This window comes from Acanthochromis polyacanthus, chromosome 17 (assembly GCF_021347895.1).
Source record: "Acanthochromis polyacanthus isolate Apoly-LR-REF ecotype Palm Island chromosome 17, KAUST_Apoly_ChrSc, whole genome shotgun sequence".
Taxonomy (NCBI): domain Eukaryota; kingdom Metazoa; phylum Chordata; class Actinopteri; family Pomacentridae; genus Acanthochromis; species Acanthochromis polyacanthus.
The window spans coordinates 3,991,323-4,008,602 of NC_067129.1; the positions used below are offsets into that span (position 1 = coordinate 3,991,323).

The following is a 17,280-nucleotide window of genomic DNA, read 5'->3' on the forward strand; positions in this document are numbered from 1 at the left end:
AAACTCACCTCGCGGTTTGTTTACTTCCTCTGTCTGTCCTTTCCTTTACCTCCACATTTCACCAACTACTTCTCTCTTTCTCCACCAAAACTCTGGATATCAAGGTCAGCTGTCCAAAGCACTGAGCAGCAATGCAGACTTTTTCCATTTTCTGATAATATAACCAACCCAGGGCTCGTCTTTTTGGAGCACGAAAAATATTTGACATGTCGAATCTGGAAATGTACTTGCAAATTTCAAAGTATGTGAATAAAAACCCACCATGCTTATGTTCGATAAGTTTCCTACTTGACTTTTTCCCGACTTTCCACAACCTGTGGGTGTTGTTTATCCGACATTTTTGAGGTTTGGCATCGTTAAAAAACAACATCCCCAAAAGTTTTCATCAATTTTCGAGCTTAAACAGACATTTTTCAACAGCTCAAGTCTTGAGAAGTATTAGACGTCAAAGGCAGTTGTCCAACAAATTTATCTGAAAACATACTTTTCTACAAATACAGACTTGTCAAATGTATTTAATTTTTTTTGGTGTACTAATTTATGTGGGTTTTCTTTTCAAAACTGTTGCGCATTTTTAAATTCAGAGTCTGTTTCAACATTAAAGTCACAAATATCAGATAATTTATTGGACTTGGTCAAACTATCTGTATTTTACACAATGTTTAGTGGTAAATGGTGTATATTTACAAAGTTGTTTTTCACATTAACAGTAATTTTTATTATTATTATAAATTAAATTTTAGTTGAGATGAAGTGAACCGCTCTTCATTTCAGCTTTTAATCCTATTTTACTACATTTCTCTTTTTGACATCCAGACATGTTGATCCAAAGACGAAAATGTGAGAGGATTTGTTGAAATCATTGAGTTTTATTAATTTTAGTTGCATATAATAGACTGTAAAAAGAAACAAAAAAAACAACAAAAAAGGTACTATCTTAGAAGCCGTGGTGAGAAAAAAGTAATGGAAAATAATGGAAAATAACCACATCATAAAGATATTCCATAGTCCAAAAGTATTTCCATAATTAAAATATACTTTATAACCTTAATTTCACATTAGATTACATGAATGCTTTTGGCTTTTTAATGTGCATGAATTAAACAAATAAGTAAGTACAATGTATTTATAAAGCACCTTTCACAGATACAAAATCACAAAGTGCTTTACACCAAATATAAAAGAAGGATTAAAAACAAAAACAATAACAGTAATAAACTGTTAAAAAGAGAGGAACAAATAAAACACAGCAGCTACAGGTCAGCTAAAAGCCTGTCGGAATAAAAACGTTTTAGCTGCCTCATAGAAGCTTCAAGGATAATTACATGTGTAAAAATGATATGAAATTATGTACAATGTGTCAGTGTAATGTGCAATATTTCAACTTTGTGTGCAATATTTAGTTATTATGCATAATATTGCTTTGCTATCTCAGAATAATTTCCAGTGTTACTTTCTTCCCTCTCACTAGTCTAGTCTCATTTCAACCTACTTTAGTATTGTGCTCATGAATTCTGATTTTTCTCTTAGGCCCTGCATTTATTCACATTTTATGCAATTTAGTCTTCCACAAAAATTTACTTTAAGTTTAATACAATAGATAGATAGACAAATGACCAATTCTTCTATATGTATTATGCATTTTGAAAACACATCTGTTTGATATTTTTGCTGTAAAAATGTCATGATTGTATAAAATATCTCTCATTGACCCAACAAAATCTCCAGGAAATTAACTAACCAATACTACTTTTTTCTGTCAGGCAGTGAAAAATGATCACATTCCAGCAAATCAAATTAAAATTTCTACGTCTTTTTCTTCTTTCCTCGACCAGTCAGGTGAGGCTCTCCTGACCATTTGTTATGACAAAAGTCGACATGAGACATTCGCAGACGTTCATTAATTTGGCCGGCGAAAATGAAACTTGACAGATCATTTGCTCTCTGGCAGGTGCACCAGAGAGGTGATTTAAAGCACTGGTTGAGTAATAAAATAAAAACAGCCAGTGCAGTGTTACATAACTAGGAGTGATGTACAGCTGATAAAATTAACCCACTCCACTGAAATATGCGTTTCCAACTATCCATCTCCTGCTCCTCCTGCCGGTTCATCCATCCTCCCTCCTCCCGTAATCCCTCGCCGACTAAACCCACCTCCTTTCTTTCTCATCCATCCATGACACGACAGGCTGCAGATAATCAGCATTACAAGTGTGTTAACTGTGCAGCGCCGAGCCAACGCCTCTCATTCCCCACCGTCCATATCTCTCCCTGTGACCTTCACACTGGAAGCCTCCCTCATCCTCTCGTTCTCCATTAGTGCAGATTATCATCTCGCTCTGCTCTCGCCATCCTGTCCTGACAATTAGTGCACACATGTTCTCCGTCCGTCCATGTGTCTTTCTCCCTGCTATCAACCACTGATTTCATCAACAGGTGTCTTTCAGGAGGCAGCAGCTCTTTGGAGGCGTTTGTGCGGTGATAAAAAGAACAGAAACGCAAACATTTTATTTTCAAGAGATGATGAGGAGAATTCAGAGATGTGTGGCAGTGTGGTGGCTGAGACAAAACGGGTTATTTTATACTTGAAATATAAACGTCACTGTCGCAGACGGCAACCCCGAAAATATAAATAAAAGCGAAATTATACACCGATCAGCCACAGCATTAAAAACGCAGACAGCTGCAGGGAATAACACTGATTATTTCGTTACAGCGGCACCTGTCATGAGGTGGGATAAACACGGCAGCAGAGAACAGTCAGTTCTTGAAGTCGATGTGTTGCAAGCTGGGAAAATGGCCAGAGTGAGAATCTGACAGGCTTTGACACGAACCAAACTGTAATTGTTGGACAACTGGGTCAGAGCACCTCCAGAACAGCAGGTTTCGTCGGGTGTTCATGGTATTTATTGGTAGTAGTTTCCAAAAGTGGAAGGAGCGCAGGGTCAAAGGTCTGATCCCACAAAAGAACTGCTGAAAACCTGAACTCTGCTTTAATAGGAAGACGGGGCATCACAGCTGGATGCGTATGAAGCTGTGTAGCTGCACATCGGAGAGAGGCCAAGCTGAGCTACGTCAACCGCAGACAGTCGCACATGAGCATCAGAACTGTACAAGGGGATAATTGAAAAAGGTGTCCTGAGGAATAAACGGCAGCAGGTCCACTATAAGAAGGAGTAACGCCAGTGGAGGCAGTTTAATGCTTTTGGATAGGTGTCCTGGCAGTCATGGACGTTAATCTGAAACCTACTTAAACGTTGCTGCAGACATGTACGCCTTCATGGTCTCTTTCAGCCGCATACTGCTCTCTGCCACACTGCAAACATTGTTCAGGAATAGTTTAGGGAGCATGACGAAGGCCTTAAGGTGTTGATTTGGCCGCCAAACTCCGCAGATCTCAATCTTCTTGAGTATCTGTGGGATGTCCTGCAAAAAGTCCGATCCATGGAGGTTCCAGCTCACAACTCCCACGACTTAAAGGATCTGCTGCAAACACCTTGACATCTGAAAGCTCAGGACGACTCCAGAGGTCTAAATAGTTCAGGATTCAACAGATCAGAGCTGATTTGGCTGCTGGAGGGGAACTTACTTAATATTAAGGTGGTGGTTTTATTGTAGATGCTGATCCATTAAGATTATATATATGATATATGTGATCTTCCAATACTTTTTCAAGCTGTTGAAGTCTGTCAGAGTATTTAAGATATGTTATGAACTCCCTCTTATCAAAATAAACCATACAACGTTTTTGGCTGCATTCCTCTGACAAAACAAGAAAAAGCGTTTATTACTTTTCAGAAAATAAAATCTATTTGCTTCTCTTCTCCTTTAAAAATGTCTTCTCCAGCATTATTTCTACCATATCCAACTAACTTAAAGTATGATATTTGGGAGTTCTATTTTTGACATTTCCACTCACGTTGTCCAACGCACAGTTTCAGGTGGACGGAAACACACAGTCGTTAATGAGAGTTTCTTTCCACTGGAGGTGGTGTGTAGGTGTGTTTTTGTTTGTCAGTCAACTGCAGCATTCGGGTCTGAGAAAGACGGTGTGTTTGTGTGCCGTGGCTTTGGGCAGAGAGTCTAATAATAGCATTATAAGTCTAATTCCCAAACTGATCTCTGAGATTGTGGTTGAAAGCCAGAAGGACCGGAGAGGGAATGCAAATGTAAAAAAGCGAAACGTGTCTGCATTTTGCGTGTTGTTTTGAGAAACAGACAAACAGAGTAAAGTGTGTTTCTGCCAGTGTGTCTGTGACTAAAAATGGATTTCACGGCAATGATTTAAGTGATATGTGACGCACATGTGGTGAAATCCTGTGACTACATGCTTACAAAGACAGACAGTGATTCAGAAACACAGTAAAACTAGAAGGAGAAGAGAAAAACAATCTGATACCAACACGTTTTATTTTCCCCGAATTATACCACTCAGTCACAAGCGCATAAAATAAAAAAGCTGGAGAAGAAAAGAGTACAAATAAGCCCAGAAACAGAAAAGATAACGGTCTCTTTCTTTCTTTACTTCTCCAACTAACTTCCAGCTCAGATCTGTATCGATCTGACCCTCTCAGCTCCCAGCATATCGACTACAAACCTGTGCTGCTTACTAATGAGCATCATCGACTGCTCACTCACCCTGAAATACACAGACGCCGCTGTGAGGAAGCAGCCAGCTAAAGATCAGGATTATTGATCTTTAATTGGCCCAATATCACCCCAAACCCAACATGGAGAGCCTGGGTTAATTACTAACAAGACAATCCCAACTGGAATAATTAAACCGGAGTGTACGTTTAACTGTGGACAGCTTGTTATAGAAGAAGCAAGTGCAAACACTTCATTGATTTGTCACGTGTTGCTTAAGTATGTGTTGGCTGTTACTCAGTTACACCTGACTGAGTTGTTGTTCGCATTAACATTAATACTTTTAAAAGTTTAAACCATTCAATCACGCTGCAGTGATAAATATATAACTGTTCGCATTGATTCGGTGACTCGCAGGTCATGGTGAATGCGCTTTAAAGCAGCGAAACTCAATATTCTCAAAAGAGCAATATGTGAAATACTTTATATTTACTTGTCAGGGACAGCGCACAAAAACATTAATCTCATGGGAGAAGAGATACATTGTAGCAGATGTAGCTACTGGCTAATTTCCATCTGTGCTCTCTAGACACAGTAGGAAATAAAAAATATGTATCTGAGGGTACTAAATGAAAATATATATCAAACATGCCAGTGCAGTCTAATAAACCCACACTTCCACTCCCACCAACAGCACATAGACCTTTAACCCTCCTGTTGTCCTCATTTACGGGCACCAAAAAATATTGTTTCCTTGTCTAAAAAAAATCCAAAAATTCAGCAAAAAAATTCCCCAAATTTTTGAATATTGGCAAATTCCAATAATTCTTTAAAAGTTTTCTTTAAAAGTTTTAATTTTTTTAAATCCCCCAAATTTGGCAAGAAAATTCTTGTAAATATTTTCAAAAAATGAGCAAAAATCTTCTCAAAAAATCCTAAAAATATCTAAATTGATTACATATATATCAGTAAAATGTCTGATATTTTCTTGAGGAACATTCACATTCCCTTATATCGTTCACCCATTCTTTTGTTTTTTTTTGTCTAATTTTTTGTCTCTTTTCGAGTCGTTTGGCTCATATTTTGCCATTTTTTTCTCATTTTTGTGGATTATGTGGATATGTGGATATTTACTGTGATTTTGCCAGTTATCATCTATAGTTTCACAAAACAAGCAAAATCCGTAAAATGACAGTAAATTACTGAAAAAAGTAGGGTTAAAACTGCTAAAAAAAGGTTGTTTTTTTACAGTGTTGGTTGGTTCATGTCCCACAAAACCACAATTAATAAGTAAATAGTAATTAAGTACCGTAACAGAACATACTCAAAAACATGCAGTAAGTCTTGTAAAAGGTTCCTTTAAAGCTTCTTCCTCTCATAGTCCTCATTCAGAAACATTACACCCCAGCGGCCTGCACCATCAAAGCGAAAGGTCGGTTCAACACTCCATAAATCCTTTTCATGATCCTACAGGGACAGGGAGATAACTCCCACACCTCGCATCCTCATCTGTCAAAACATCACAAATTTAAGAGGGAAAATAACAACCTGTCTGAGATGTAAATTTACCTCATGGTTGCCAAATGTCAGCACCGTGAAGCATGTTTAGGAACAAGTTATAGAAATAATGTTTTAACAGTGGGTAGATAACAAACACTTCAGGCTTCAGGCTCTGTATTGATGCCATATGACGCAGACCTCTTGTGAAGAACTAACTAATTATTAATCACAAGTATTGATCTGCCTCAGCAAGAAGCTCAGCGGCAAACCAACCCTGACAAGAGGCTTCATTCAGGGTTATGCGGTTGACTGTTTTCTTGTCTACGCATATTTCCTCTTCAATATCGTGAGCTTGAATAGATTTATATCCACAAGACTGGATTAAGAGCGTGTCAGAGAGCTATCAGATGGCTGCAGCTCATTGACAACACAACACAGGAGCAGGATGCATTACTCCAATTCTCCAGCTTTGGCTTCTTATGTGGAAGAAAATTGATTTTAAAATAATATTACTTGTTTATGAAGCACACAATGGTTCAAGGCTAAATGCATCTCTGATTCTGTGCTACAGACCCTCCAGACCTCACAGATCCTCTGGGGTTGGATTTGCCTGGAAAATCTAGACTGACTTTATTTATGTATTAATATAAATACAAATAAAGGCAGTCTGGCATTGTGATGATACGAGACGATTTCAAAAAGGAGGGGCTAACGAATGCAGCTTGAACGAGAAAGAACCAATCAGCGTAACACGGATGTGACGCACAAACAAATCGACCTTGAAGTCCATGTAGTCCAAACAACAATGGCATGCAGCCAAGAAAGCGTCGCGGTGAATGATTACTGCCGTTTTTGTCACAAAAATCTGCGAATACATGGGGTACTCTCAAGTACAACACTTATTTTTGAAAAGGTTGCGCAACAAAAGACTCCTTCCGAACAATTAGCGGTGTTAGGAATAACTTTGTTATTGTTTGTGTTTGGTTACGGGAGGTGCGCAGGTGTTTTATGGGTAATCCAGGCGCTGAAGATGACGCAGCATTAACTCCCGCCTCCCGTGCTATGATTGGTCGTACCAAACCTTCCCGGGAGGGAAACGCGATTCAATTTGCCCAATGCCAAACTGATTCTCCTGTATCTCCTAACGTGGAGATAGGAGATTACATGGAGATTCAGTTTGGATTTTCCAAGCTAGGGTTGGATTGGTTGCTGTTCTGAGGGTTAAAAAACAAAACACATATCTGGATCAAGCTGAAGCGACTTCTGCTTTAACTTTAAACTCATTTAAATCAAGGCTTCAGACTTTTGTGTCAGCCACAGCTTTCTATCAAAGTTCAGGCACTCGATCATTGAATGTAAAGTTCCTTTCAGCCGTGCCATAGGTAAAGCTCTTTGAAATGTATTTAAAATGTTCTACATACATTAACTTGCCTTGACTCATTTCGTTACAGTCTCTGCGACATAAACAGACTGCATAAAGCGCTGCGGAGTGAAATAATAGCCGCCATAAAAGCAGATCTTGGCAGCAGGAACACAAATATCCATGTTGTGAATCGTAAAGACCTTCAGATAATATCAGCTACCTGGAGGATAAAGAAGCTCGGTGTGAATGTCCCGCTCCCTCTGTAGTGCCCCTCAGAGGGTCCTAAAACAGTTGGTGGCTTGAGTTCACCCAGTGAAACTGTCAAAGCAATAACCATCGACACAGCGGGGAACGCTGGCCAACGTGCATTATCTCGGCTCTTTAACTACTGGTCACGACCCAAAATAGAGACCGTGAGCATGTGGGTGGCCACAAGATAAGAGCAGCAATATCTGGATACAATAAGCCTGGAAGTACGGGTGATATTAAATTTCTTCTATTTTTTGCTGCTGAACATCTCCAGCTCCTGTGTTTTTGCTCTACATTGTCTCAAAGGAAATGCAGTTATCACCCAGTTACGCTTCTGTTTACTCCAATCCGGCTGCTAGAAATAGAAAACTAATCATTTCTTCTACACCAGTACATTTTAACCTGGAAGGAGGACAAAAAAACAGCAGTATTTACTTTCTATCTACCTTTTTAAACAGATTTTTTGTGCCTTTGTTTACTGTAGTGCTATCGGCAGCGTCGCTGTTTACATGAAGACAGTTTTTTTGTAAATCTTGTGTTTTGTTCAGCTTCTAAACAAATAGAGCAGATCAGTTCTGGGACAGGATTTCACCTAAACCTCCTTAAAAAAACAAACAAGTTGTAACCATGTTTGACTCTATCAGTAGAAAAAATGGAGGTTGTGTTGTACTTCAGATCACCTAAACTGAGACCAAACCAAAACCAGAGCGTGCCGAGATAAGAATAAGCGAAACCTGCAGAAAATGGATAAATATCAGAACCTCTTGCAGTTCTGAAAATGGCCACTTGAGGCTGCCCTAAAAGTGAGTCAATCCCTATAGACTTCCATGTTAAAATGCAGATTTTTATAGCAGAAATAAACATGTTTACAATCTGCTACTCAAAAAAAGGTCACTAAATCTAATTTCATTGTTCATGAAAACAGCTCTAAGGGTGATTTTTTTAAATGCAACTCTTCCAGTTAAATGCATTAACGCTTAAAGTGGGAGTTGAAAAACTTGTATTTATTCACTGAAACCTCACGTTTACCTACAGCTGCACCTTTTATGTAATTTTTGCACTTTAAGCCATACTTTCTCGTATATGTTCAACAATGTGCAAGATCTACAAATGCAACATCAGTACTACTGGCTTTATAATTCTATGAGATCCTATAATATACCAGATAAATTACCTTTAGAAGAATGCTCACGTACTATTTTTCCCTACTAGATGCTCATATTTTACAGTGCATCCGGAAAGTATTCACAGCGCGTTACCTTTTCCACATTTTGTTATGTTACAGCCTTATACCAAATCGGATTCAATTCATTTTTTCCCTTAAAATTCTACACACAACACCCCATAATGACAACATGAAAAAAGTTTTTTTGAGATTCTTGAAAATTTATTAAAAATAAAAAACTAAGAGACCACATGTACATAAGTATTCACAGCCTTTGCTTAATACTTTGTTGATGCACCTTTGGCAGCAATTACAGCCTCAAGTCTTTTTGAATATGATGCCACAAGCTTGGCACACCTATCTTTGGGCAGTTTTGCCCATTCCTCTTTGCAACACCTCTCAAGCTCCATCAAGTTGGATGGGGAGCGCCGGTGCACAGCCATTTTCAGATCTCTCCAGAGATGCTCAATTGGATTCAAGTCCGGGCTCTGGCTGGGCCACTCAAGGACATTCACAGAGTTGTCCTGAAGCCACTTCTTTGCTATCTTGGCTGTGTGCTTAGGGTCGTTGTCCTGCTGAAAGATGAACCGCAGCCCCAGTTTGAGGTCAAGAGCGCTCTGGAGCAGGTTTTCATCCAGGATGTCTCTGTACATTGCTGCATTCATCTTCCCCTCTATCTTGACTAGTTTCCCAGTTCCTGCTGCTGAAAAACATCCCCACAGCATGATGCTACCGCCACCATGCTTCACTGTAGGGATGGTATTGGCCTGGTGATGAGCAGTGCCTGGTTTCCTCCAAACAAAACGCCTAGCATTCACACCAAAGAGTTCAATCTTTGTCTCATCAGACCAGAGAATTTTTTTGCTGATGGTCTGAGAGTCCTTCAGGTGCCTTTTGGCAAACTCCAGGCGGGCTGCCATGTGCCTTTTACTAAGAAGTGGCTTCCGTCTGGCCACTCTACCAAACAGGCCTGATTTGTGGATTGCTGCAGAGATGGTTGTCCTTCTGGAAGGTTCTCCTCTCTCCACAGAGGAACGCTGGAGCTCTGACAAAGTGACCATGGGGTTCTTAGTCACCTCTCTGACTAAGGCCCTTCTCCCCCGATTGCTCAGTTTAGATGGCCAGCCGGCTCTAGGAAGAGTCCTGGTGGTTCCAAATGTCTTCCATTTACGGATGATGGAGGCCACCGTGCTCATTGGGACCTTCAAAGCAGCAGAAATTTTTCTGTACCCTTCCCCAGACTTGTGCCTCGTCACAATCCTGTTTCGGAGGTCTACAGACAATTCCTTTGACTTCATGCTTGGTTTATGCTCTGACATTAGGGCTGCCACGATTAGTCGACTAGTCACGATTATGTCGACTATTAAAATCGTCGACAACTAATTTAATAGTCGACGCTTCGTCTTTTTTTAAATCACTGTTTTTCTCTCAAAACTGCTGCGGCATCTTCCACTGCCGCGTCTGCCTTTCTGTCCTTGACACACATGCGCACTAGGGGTAATCGGGATCAGCCGCGATGTCACCGGAAATTTATACCTGACTGGCTATGGTATCATGGCAACCCGGCGGCAACGGAACTCTAAAGTGTGGGAGCATTTTAAGCAAACACAAGACAAAAGTGTGCAATGCAATATCTGCAAGACAGAGCTTTCCTTTCACGGCAGCACAAGTGCGATGCACGAGCACCTGAAAAGGAAGCACGTTTTGGCTTGTGACAACGATGAAGAGGGACCGTCGTCTCGGTAAGTTAACTGGCTAGTTAGCTGCTAATATTAGCGTAAACACAGAGCTAGCTTACTACTTACTGATAAAGCTGTAAACGTTAACAGTAGCGATGACGATTTGTTTCATTAGCCGCCCTTAGCACACATATTTCATGTGCTTTCTCTAACGTTATGACAGTGATGTGTTTGAATAGGAAATGTAGTAACGCTAATGTTTTCTAACGTTATGTTTCAGTGCTAAAAAAGTACGTTCTTCTTCAATGGACGGATTTGTTACAAAGCTAGCTACATGCACACCTCAGCAAGCAAATGTTCTGACTGAGTCCATACTGAACATGTTGGTGACGGACATGAGACCCCTGTCGATGGTGGAGGATGAAGGGTTTAAGGAGATGATTAAACAATTCAACCCGGATTATCACAACAACTACCTACCAGGCAGATCCCACTTCACCGCATTGATGGAGAAGAAATATCATGCAACCTTTGAGAAGGTCAGTCTCTCTTTCTCTCTCAGTTTCAATTTGATTGATTGGCATGAATGTATTAAAACAATATTGCAATAATAGCACAGTAAAATAAAGAAATGATTTAATAAACAAGCACCATTCAAATACATAAGAATTAAAAGCTCTTAGATCACTCACTCACTCACAATAGCAATTTAAGAATTCATAATGGTTAAAGCATGCAATGTAATTTTTTGTTTTTGTTTTCTTTGACTTATATGTTTAATATTTATTATTTAACCTACTTAACTGTATATGATAACTGAATTATTGAACTGGCAAATAAATTTAAAGCTTAATGCATAAGCTGACAAATATTGTTAATAATGAAAACAAATACTGTGTATAATTTTCTTCATAATGCTTACTATTCTTTCAAATCATGTCTTTAAGGTAAAGGAGACCCTCAGGGGCGTCAACAGTTTCCTCACGCTGACTGCTGATGTGTGGACCAGTCGTGCAACAGAGGCTTACCTTGGAGTGTCTTGCCATTTCCTGAGTGAAGACTGGAAAATGAAGATGTTCAACCTTTCCACCATGCCTCTTGAGGAGAGGCATACTGGTGCAAATATATTGACATGGATGGAACAGGTTTTAGCAAAGTTTGACATCTTGCCCACCAAAATAAAAGCAGTAGTTCATGATAGTGGTTCCAATATGGTGGCAGCAATGCGACTGCTTGAAGAAAAACATGGATGGGCCTCCATCCGCTGTGCTGGACACACACTCCAGCTCGTAGTCAACACTGCTCTCAAAGAAACCACCATTAGCAGAGCACTCGGTGCTGCCAGGCAGCTTGTGGAGCACTTTAAGAGAAGCGAGCTGGCTAGTACAAAGTTAAAGATGAAGCAGGAGCAAATGAATGTTAAGCAAAATGCACTGATCCAGGATGTCAGTACAAGATGGAACAGTACATTCCACATGATTGAAAGACTCCTTGAACAGCGCTGGCCTCTCACTGCCACTCTGTCAGATCCCGAAGTAACTCCAAGGGGGAAACACTACTTCGACCTGAAGCCAGAGCAGTGGGAGCTGCTTGAAGAATTGAAGCAGGGGTTGGCACCTTTTGAGACTGCTACTGTTTACCTTAGTGCACAGCAGTACACAACCATTTCAGGTCTTCCACAGGTGGTCAAAGGGCTGACACGGGCTGTACACCAAAGCCAATTTGAGACAAACTCAGGAAAATCCTTCATTTCCAGTGCAGAAAAGGGGATAACACAGAGGTGGGGGAGTATTTGCACTATCTCAGGAGACAAAGAAAATCCAGTTCTTCTTGCAGCTGCCCTGGACCCGAGATACAGAAAGCTGAAGTTTTTGACTCCTGAAGATGGCATCAGACTGCAGGGGAGTATTGAAGTGCTTGCTGTCAAAGAAGCAAAAACGACTGGGACACAGGATGCAAAAGGGCCAATGCAGAGGGCCCATGGTTCAGGTAGAAAGAGTGCTCTGGAAACCCTTCTTCAGTCTGACACAGACAGTTTGAGTGAAAATGAGGATGGAGAATCTGAGGAGGACAGAAAGATCCAAGTTGTGATAAATGAAGTTCGGCTGTACTTCGGAGAGGCTTCACTTCCTAAAAACGAGGATCCACTGGAATGGTGGAGTGCAAATGAGGGGCGTTTCCCCACAATGTCAAAGCTTGCCAAATCATTTCTGTGCATCCCTGCAACCTCCACCCCATCGGAGCGGATTTTCTCTGCAGCAGGGAACATCTGCTCTCAAAAGAGAGCAAGCCTTTCTTCAGGACATGTAGAAATGCTAACTTTCCTGGCTATGAACAAGACCCTTGTGCAGTTTGGCATTATATAGAGTAACAGTATAGTAAAGTTGAATACTGTTGTGAGCACTGAGCACAAAACGCACTTTTGTTACATTTGAGTCAGTGAGACCAAAACTTTAATAATTCCTTAGTTACAAGTGCCTACCTCATTGTTGCTATGTTTGATGCCAAAGACAAATTAAGGAAAGAAAAGGCCTAAAAAATAAATATAAAGTTTTTTTTTTGTGTTGTTTAGGCAAGTGCCTTTTCCTTATTTTACTCAGGTGTTTGCACTTTATGCTACACAGTTAAACAACTGTTTGTTGCTACAAGCATATTTTATTAAAGGTTTATTGAACTGTTATCTTAATTGTCTTTATTTTTAGTTGGCATGTATCTTAAACACTTCAAGCTGAAAGCTAATTATGGTTATATAAGAGCAGCTTCATGCTGGTGCGATAAGTTGTATGTTTTACTTTGAATTTACGTATCATCCGATTAGTCGACTAATCGATAAGATAATCGGTGACTAGTCGACTATCAAAATAATCGTTTGTGGCAGCCCTATCTGACATGCACTGCCAACTGTGGAACCTTATATAGACAGGTGTGTGCCTTTCCAAATCATGTCCAATCAACTGAATTTGCCACAGGTGGACTCCAATTAAGCAGTCGAAGCGTCTCAAGGATGATCAGTGGAAACAGGATGCACATGAGCTCAATTTAGAGCTTCATGGCAAAGGCTGTGAATACTTATGTACATGTAATTTCTTTGTTTTTTATTTTTAATAAATTTGCAAGACTCTCAAAAAAACTTTTTTCATTTTGTCATTATGGGGTGTTATGTGTAGAATTTTAAGGGAAAAAAATAATTGAATCCGATTTGGAATAAGGCTGTAACATAACAAAATGTGGAAAAAGTGAAACGCTGTGAATACTTTCTGGATGCACTGTATATTTCCACATTAAAGCATTGACAGGATTGCTGCTTAATTTTGTTGTAAACTGTGCAATGACAACAAAGGAATAAAAGAAAGTTATGCACAATAAAGGCTCCTTTGAGTGACAAGTAGGTGACATCACATGATATGAGTCAATATATAAGAGTGGGACTTTTTGTATCATAGTTTATATTTTGGCTGTTTTCAGACCAAAAATCAACATGGCCGCCTATAACCAAACACCACATGATATTTTTACACAAAGATTCTTCTAAACATTATATAAAATATTGAACAAAACTTTAATTGAAAGATATTATAGTGAACCTGTTGACTATTTTCTATTAAATAACCCAGAAAGCCTTGGAGTCTGGCCAGTCTTTTCTTCAGGAGGAAATGACATCATGTGGAGCAGGTCATGTGATCTGGAATTAACACACTTCCTGCAAAGGTGTTTTTGTAACGGGAAACTTCGTTTAAAGTGATTTAATTTGCTATTTTCCATATAAAATTTGATATATTGGCAAAAAAGAAATATCTGTCATGATTATCTCAACTTAAACTATTTCTGAATCAGCTCATTTTATTATTGTTTAACTAATTAATAAACAGTTGTTATTAAATTTGGATGGTTATGTAGTTGACATTTTTGTGATATCAGTCAAATGATTGTTTCCATTATTAATAATGACGGAATTTGTAAAGACATCATCAGAATGAACAAAAAAACACATTAGTATTTTTTACTTTTAACAAAAATGTATGCAAGATATAATCCATGGACTTCAGAAGTCTCTCAGTTATATACTGATCCATATTCTCAGCTCTGGACTTGAAACTAAATCTGTGATCGTACGGTTTGATCCCGATTAAAGACCAGTTTTTATTTGACCTGAAGCTGAGGGTGAGAATAAATTTAGACCTTGAGCTGACAAAAAGTTTCAAAAAGGAAGATGGATAACTGTTGAATTGCACATGAGAAAGTCTGCACACTGTATGCAAAGACAGATCAGCTGAAAGGCAGGCGGACGTTCAGAAAAAAAGACACAGGTAGAAAAATTCAACAATTCACCCAGTCATACAAGCAAAATACTTCCTTATTGCAAGACACACAGAGAGGATGAGGGAAGAAAGGATTAGGGGCATTTAGAAATTAATGGAGAAGGGGATCAGGGATGGAAAGAAGGGCTGAAGGATGGAGGGAGGAAGGAAAGAAGGAGTGAAAGAGGAGAAAGTGGGTCAGACGAGCAGACAGACAGTGGAGGCTGCCTCGGCTGGATTCGGCAGACTGAAGCTTTGTGAAACCCTCCCTGACGTACCGCAACACACACACACACACACACACACACACACACACACACACACACACACACACACACACACACACACACACACACACACACACACACACACACTAATCAAACACACACTCCAAAGTCTATCACATGCAAACACACAAACTCCATGATTTATTAGCTCCTGCTACTCAGTCACTGGCACTGTAGCCACGCCCACCTGGGATCCATGGCAACATCATTCTCCAATCAGATGTTCAGCTTTTGACTGTGTGTGTGTGTGTGTGTGTGTTTTCCTCACATGTATCTTAATACATTTATGGGTCTTGAACTATTTGGTTTTCTGAGGTGTGAAAACTTTCTTTGACAGTTTTTTTTTTTTTTCCCTTTTCCCGGTGCGTGTTCACATCTTAGCGCTCCGACACTTACAGGTATGCATCAGGAAGTACACACATGCTGCGTACATGCACACACTCACACTGACATGTCTGCTGGAGGAATATAAGGAGAGAGTCTGGAGCGCTGCCAAAACAATAAACTCCAAATAAACCTTGTGACACGAACACTCCGCTCCTCTCTCTCCTCTCATTCCTCTACAATCACGTCCTCCCCCTTTTCTTTTTCCACGTGCACTAATCCTCTGCCTTTCTGCTTCCTCTTCTTGCTTCTTTCTCAAATCTACATCCATTTCTCTCCCCTCTCCTCCTTCCTCTCCCTCCTTTGTCCAGCTGCCTACCCCCAGTTTTTCCTCCTCTCTTTTTCAACCCCCTCTGTCAGTTTCTCTTCTGCCTTTTTTTTTTACCTTCCTCCCGTCTTTCATCTCCGCCCCCCCCTCCTTCCCACAGCGTCCTCATGCACTGTCCATGTAGAGATAAAGAGGGAAAGAGGGAAGAAAACAGAGCGAGCAACAAACAAGGCGTCCGCACACAGAGTTTAATTAAAACGAGAGGAAAGTGTGCACACGCCACACCATGTCTAATAGCAAATATTTAGAGATCAAATCCCGGTTATGAAAACCTTATTACTCCAAAGCCCTCGTCTCCGTTGGATTGAGGTTTTATTGGACAAACTGTTTCATGTCAGCAAACAAAACAGGATTTGGGGAGGGATTAAATTGTCTCCAAAATCTCACTTGACAATGTATCCAGACAGCATGGATCGGCTGTCTTGCATGCAGCATGCATAAGCCCTGACAGGATTAAAGAAGAGACCAGTCTGAGCTTTTGGAAATTTCTAGTCCTCACTGCCACAGTTCCTTAAGGAATCCCCTGTTGTGCACAACATACATGAATATACGCTTTCACTGGTGGCCAGCAGCAGTTTGCTTACAATAACGAGAAAGAAAATGTTCATTTAAACTTTGCTGAAACAAATTTGACCATTTATTAATTGGTGCCACCGGATCATGAAGTACTGTTACTATTTTCTTCCTATACCAAACATTTTGATAAATTCTTTACCTATTTTACTGTCACATGATTTGATGACATATTCATCCAACAATTCTATTCAGTCTGTGTCGATACGATATTTGACATCTGATCTGTGCTTCTGAAGAAAAGCGATTTTAGACGTGATTTTCTAACCTCACACGTTTGCTGTTATTAGAGATCATTGTATCTGAGAGTAACGAGGAGCAACCGCCTTGGGAAATTTCAAAAATGTTTCAGTTGGTGCAAAAAATAAATTATGCACCAGCAAAAAAAGCCACACTCCAATTAACACCCTGCTTTATCATCCATTTTACTCCAAATTAGACCATAATTTATAGTATGAACATCATGCTGTACTGAAGGAGGCTTGAAACTACAGACTGAGACTGTAAACTCAGTAGGAAAATGTTTACTGAGGTGATAAATGGCCCTAACCATGCTTTGCGGAGTGCTTTACAATAATTGGAAAGGGTTAAAGCCATGGATGTGGACGCTCTGGCTGCATTTTGCGCACGGTCTGAGCGTCGTAAATACAGGTAGGGCTGGCCCGAATAGCAATGTCTGAGCTCCGGATATTCAGCCTCGATTAACGATGAATATCTGAACATTTGGATTTGAATCGTCCGACGGGGGGGGGTGGGGAAATATTCGGATACCACCGTCCAGCCATAATTACAAGCAGGTTTTTCTTCATCCCAACAACACCGTTCATCGCTCTCCAGCCACCCAACTTGCTAGATTTTTCGCTCCCT

General features: G+C 40.1%; 2 protein-coding genes across 4 annotated transcripts in view; one reads left to right on the forward strand and one right to left on the reverse strand.

The window, feature by feature from the left end:
• The window catches only part of jade2 (jade family PHD finger 2), a 248,936-nt gene that overhangs the window by 52,235 nt on the left and 179,421 nt on the right, over positions 1–17,280 (reverse strand). The window lies entirely within an intron of this gene.
• On the forward strand, positions 10,186–13,834 carry LOC127530520 (E3 SUMO-protein ligase ZBED1-like). 2 transcript variants are annotated; one of them, XM_051937431.1, is made up of 3 exons: positions 10,186–10,606; positions 10,824–11,082; positions 11,491–13,292. In XM_051937431.1, exons 1-3 carry the CDS (start codon positions 10,419–10,421, stop codon positions 12,907–12,909), a joined length of 1,866 nt encoding a protein of 621 aa, XP_051793391.1. In that variant the 5' UTR covers positions 10,186–10,418; the 3' UTR covers positions 12,910–13,292. The 2 variants fall into 2 exon arrangements, with proteins under 2 accessions (XP_051793391.1, XP_051793392.1); XM_051937432.1 differs by lacking the exon at positions 10,186–10,606 and having other exon boundaries at positions 10,790–11,082; positions 11,491–13,834.